General features: G+C 37.9%; 1 protein-coding gene across 1 annotated transcript; it reads left to right on the top strand.

Annotated features, from left to right (window-relative positions):
* Positions 1-582: 582 nt before the first annotated feature.
* eaf2 (ELL associated factor 2) lies at positions 583-3,981 on the top strand. The gene is made up of 6 exons (XM_048194095.1): positions 583-811; positions 1,268-1,362; positions 1,454-1,590; positions 1,674-1,837; positions 2,687-2,917; positions 3,003-3,981. The coding sequence occupies exons 1-6, from the start codon at positions 709-711 to the stop codon at positions 3,050-3,052; spliced, it is 780 nt and encodes a 259-aa protein (XP_048050052.1). The 5' UTR covers positions 583-708; the 3' UTR covers positions 3,053-3,981.
* The last annotated feature ends 797 nt before the right edge of the window (positions 3,982-4,778 follow it).

The following is a 4,778-nucleotide window of genomic DNA, read 5'->3' as shown; positions in this document are numbered from 1 at the left end:
ATGCTCATACTTACATTATGCACGAGTCAGTTGTTTTCCCAGAGATGATGATGATTCTGCCGCACACGCTGTTCAAACATGAACCGGCTTGTGTCGACCTCGAAACAAGCTACGACCCCATATTCTCTCTGAGTGAACAGAAAAAAAACAAATTTATTTTAAAGCACGTAAATTACATAATCACACCTTTATGTTGCACCATAATCAAAGGGAAGTCTATTCTGCAGACATATAATTATAATTTAACATAATGTAAAATAATTCATAAGTTATTGTTCTTATGAAATTAGTTTTGAACATACCTTAACATATTTATTTTGGACTTAAACTACGGTTCAATATGTCTTAATTATTCATATAATTTTTTTACGATGCTATTGCAAATTTTCTGTTCTGAATGTGTGAGAGAAAAAGAACATTTTCTCATAGAGCACTAGAGGGCACCCCTGCGGTAGGGTAAAAAACAAAAAAAACAAAAAAGGACACTTCCGTCTGACTTTGCGTGAGCGTTGACTGACAGGTTTCTTAACCAATTACAGTGAAGAAGAGATTCAATGAGGCGTAGCCAAAAGCACAAACGCAGCCAATCACAGCGTAGCAAGTGCAAGCAACGGGTCCAGAAGTGAGGTGTCTATTTCTGCCGTAGATGGTATCGAATCAAGTAGAAAGTTGAAAACTGCTAATATATGGTTGAAAATTGTGATTAGAATGAATGGAACAGCATATTCAAACTTTGACAATCAAGAGCACGTTCTCAAACTAGGCGAAACTTTTGAGAAACAACCTAAAAGTGCGTTCCACACGGTACGATGTAAGTGGTATCTTTTACATTATTATCTGTATATTAGAATATTCATATAAACACATTAGTAGAAATCATATTTTGAAAAAGAAAATGAGCTGTTTCTTACGTTGATACTGAAACCATACGTTGTTTTCAAACAAAACGCACAGGCATGTGAGAAGGCAGCTATGTGCTTTTCCACCTTGCTGGATAAATTCAGCTTTGTAATGTTGTTTGGAAATTATATAAAAAAAAAGTATCTGTCTTTGTGATCTCCATCCTAAACGAACACCTTTTTCTCTCAGCTGAGAACCTGTGGTTTAAAATAAAATTTTGTGCAACATTTAATTCATGAGGAATTAATAACTTTACATTATAATAGGACACTTGCGCCCTCTGTAGGTTCCACAATAGTAATACACTACTTAAGTCTGCAATTGCTCATCTGATTATGAAATATGAATGTTTTCTTCCTGTTCATAGATGATTTCAAACCAGCCTCCATAGACACAACATGTGAGGGGGAACTCGAAGTAGGCAAAGGAGAGCAAGTTACAATCACACTACCGAATTTGGAGGTAGGATTGATAACCTTATTCTGCAAAACATTTCTTTTATGTAGCACAGATGATTCAGCTGAAACTTTTTCTCTCCCATCAACATTTACAGGGATCCACAGCACCTGTTACCGTGTTTAAAGGTTCCAAAAGGCCTTATATGAAAGAATGTATTCTCATTGTTAACCATGACACAGGAGAGTATCGTCTGGAGAAACTCAACAGTAACATTGCGGTCAAGAAGACCAGGTAATAACACTTTTGTGTTCCAAGTTATATGGATTTATCATTTATTTCATGATATATTACTTTAAAGCTTATTTTCCTTGCAGGGCTGAGGGAAGCAGTAAGATTCAGTCACGGCTGGAGCAGCAAACCAGCAGGCTCAGTCAGCAGATGAAGACCGGTAGTGGAAGCAAGGCTCCATCCAGCACCAAGAGCTCTCCTCCCAAGGAGAAAATGTCTCCGTCATCTCCCATGGATGATATTGAGCGAGGTAATGTGTCTCGCCAAAATCGGAAAAGAGTAGCAAACAAGGTTTCAGTTCAGCTAGTACAATCAGCAGGACACTGACTTGATGAACCAAAGAAAAAAAACATGCACACCCAAAGTTTGGGGTCTTTAAGATTCTTAAAAAAAGAAATGAACACTTTTTATTCAGCAAGAGTACGTTGAAATGATCAAAAGTGACAATAATTTTTACATTGTTCAATTAAATGCTGATTTTTCGAATTTTTTATTAATCAAACTGGAAAATTGTATTATGATTTCCACAAAAATATTAAGCAGCACAGCTTTGTCCAACATTGATATTGATAAGAAATGTTTCTTGAGCAGCAAATCAGCAAATTAGAATGATTTCTGAAGGATCATGTGACTGAAAATTAGAGTAATGATGCTGAGCTTTGCCATCACAGGAATAAATTACATTTTAAAATAAATTAAGATAAGCTGAGTGCACTGTAATCGGTTCATCCTATTGATTTTTGATTGGATGGTTGTCATTGTAGAAGCCACACTACAGGACGGTGTGTCAAATCTTCTGACACTGCCAGAATTTCGTGGGACGTAAGATTCGATCGCAGTGGTCATTACTTGGCTGTCGACGAACATGTCAAACTAGCTATGAAAGACTTCAGATTCACAAAATTCGTCTCAGGTGGCCAAATCGTGGCCTAAATGGCACAGTTTGAACCCGGCTATAGAAAGCAGTTATTTAAAATTTTAATATTTATCAAATATGTTGAAAAACATCTTACTGACCCCCAACTTTTAGTGTAAAAGAATTCTTGAATAGTACTTGAATTCTTTTGGGAGTCCTTCTAGTTTCCATGTGTTTGTGCAGAGCTCATGGCCGAGGCACGTGACATGGAGCAGATGAGCAGTGGAGACAGCTCCTCAGATTCCCATAGTTCCTCCTCATCCAGTAGCGGGGACAGTTCCAGCAGCAGCGACTCAGAGGACGAGAGTCGCCCTCCGCATAACGCGCCCCCGGCCCCACCTCAGAGCACATCTGCCCTCAACACATCTCAAAGCCGCGTGGAAGAGAGCAGCGGCCATTTCATGAACACGCTTAGTGAGTTTCAGGGCTGCTGGGGGATTTTGGTTGGTCTGACGTTCTCTTTTGTGTCTCTAATATGCTAATATTTGATTTATTCCAGAAAATGATCTCCAGTTAAGTGAGTCTGGGAGTGAAAGTGACGATGACTGACTGCAAAGATGTGTTGGACATCTGATGCTGAGAGTCAGTTTTTCAGGAAGTACAGTATCTGTTCACTAGTTAAAATTTTATGCAATATCCCTATCAACTTTTCAGTTATGAAATCTTTTCTTTCCTCTAGTTTCTTAGTAATGCTTTCATCAGCACAAGCCGTCATTGGACACAAAGTTGGGGGGGGTCCGGGGTTTGCTGTATTAGTAAATTAAGAAAAAGTATTTATTTTGTTGAGAATGCTACTGCATTGATGTTAGTTTTATAGGAATGTCCTATAGTTGCTTCCTCAGAGGTTATAGAAATGTATCTATTTCTGAGATAACTGTTTAGAAAGATCACCATGGTCATGTTATAATATATATATATTTTTTGAGGCTCGACATACTCAAGCACATGTGATTTAGCAGAATATTATAAGGAGTCTTAAGGAGCACGAGTGCATTAAGCTGCCAAGCTCAGTCTCAACAATCTCAGATTTTTACACATTACCCAACCTGCAATACTTGAATTTGTCTCTTTTTTTTTTTTTTTTTTGATGATGATGATTCAGAGATATTTGTTCATAACAAACTGTGCCTTGTATATAAGGTGTATTTTGACTATCCATCCCATTCTCTTACATTGAAGTTTACCCATTTTTTTTTTTTTTTTTAATTCCTGCTTGGAGTCCTTAAGATGTAATCTCCATTTAGATATAGAAACCTATGTGTCGTGTATGTCTTACTGTACGCCTCTGGCAGGCCCAAAAGCAACACTCTTCACTCTTAAAGGATGTCTTTATCCAGCCTTTCTTGAGCACTAATTGCAAAAATGATGTGCCATCGTATTATAGCAAGGTTGACTGATGTGGTAAATGTAGTTCTGTGGGAGGCATTTGATCATTAAATTTGTGTATAGACAAATAAAGACTTGTTTTGTGATGCTTATTTGTTGATAATTTTATTGTCTACATAGAATGCCATTTTCAGCATCTGAGCCGCAAAGTTTTAACCTAGCTTCATGTTGTGGCATTATTATTGCTAAAAAGGATCTTTTCGTCGACTGAGAAACCAAAGACTGTTAGTGAGTTTTTGAAATGAGCGCATGTGTAAGAACAACCCCCTCCTTCACAGCTCATTTCGAGGTAACGCCTCCCAAAACTCGTGCACGAGTATTGGAAAACGAGTGTTTACCACCGCCATTCGCTGTGTTGTGTTAGTGGATTCATTATGTCGGACTCACCGCAGGTAACTCATAATCTGCAGTTGTTACTCCTGTCTCCTGACAAAAACATTGCATGCGGCGCCTGTAGAGTGTGGAAAGTTACTGGAGCGCGCAGCCACGCTCGTCTCGCACAAGGAACGTCATGGCAGTGATTGACAAGCCAGAGGGCCAATCGCTGGGGCTGATGTTTTTAAGGCCCTACCTCGTGCACAGATGATGTATATTAATATTATACCTTTCTTTTATCAGTTAGTAAAGACCGTTTCAAGTAATATTGCAAAAATGTATAAAACAAAACATCCTCTTTAGCACCTTTAAGCATTACTCCTATTATATCGAGGGTTTCAACTTACAGTTAATCTTTTTGAACATTATGCAGTCATTTTATGTATTTATAGATATTACTTTTTAGAGGAACAAACTTTAAAAACGTGCATTGGTTTGTTTCTAAAGCAAAGATCATCTTTCCTCTATGGAAATATTTAGGGGGTTTTATGCATTCAACTGTAACCGTTTCTCT

The sequence above is a fragment of the Megalobrama amblycephala genome, linkage group LG6 (assembly GCF_018812025.1).
Source record: "Megalobrama amblycephala isolate DHTTF-2021 linkage group LG6, ASM1881202v1, whole genome shotgun sequence".
NCBI classification, from domain to species: Eukaryota; Metazoa; Chordata; class Actinopteri; order Cypriniformes; family Xenocyprididae; genus Megalobrama; species Megalobrama amblycephala.
The sequence above is the reverse complement of the archived record's forward strand: the minus strand, read 5'-3'. Positions and strand labels throughout refer to the sequence as shown.

Bases quoted from the DNA above. Each gene is read 5' to 3' on its own strand.
- eaf2 (XM_048194095.1), top strand. From the start codon at position 709: ATGAATGGAACAGCATATTCAAACTTTGACAATCAAGAGCACGTTCTC. The intron at 1,591-1,673 runs GTAATAACACTT...TTTTCCTTGCAG, and splicing joins ATTGCGGTCAAGAAGACCAG to GGCTGAGGGAAGCAGTAAGA. The intron at 1,838-2,686 runs GTAATGTGTCTC...GTGTTTGTGCAG, and splicing joins CATGGATGATATTGAGCGAG to AGCTCATGGCCGAGGCACGT.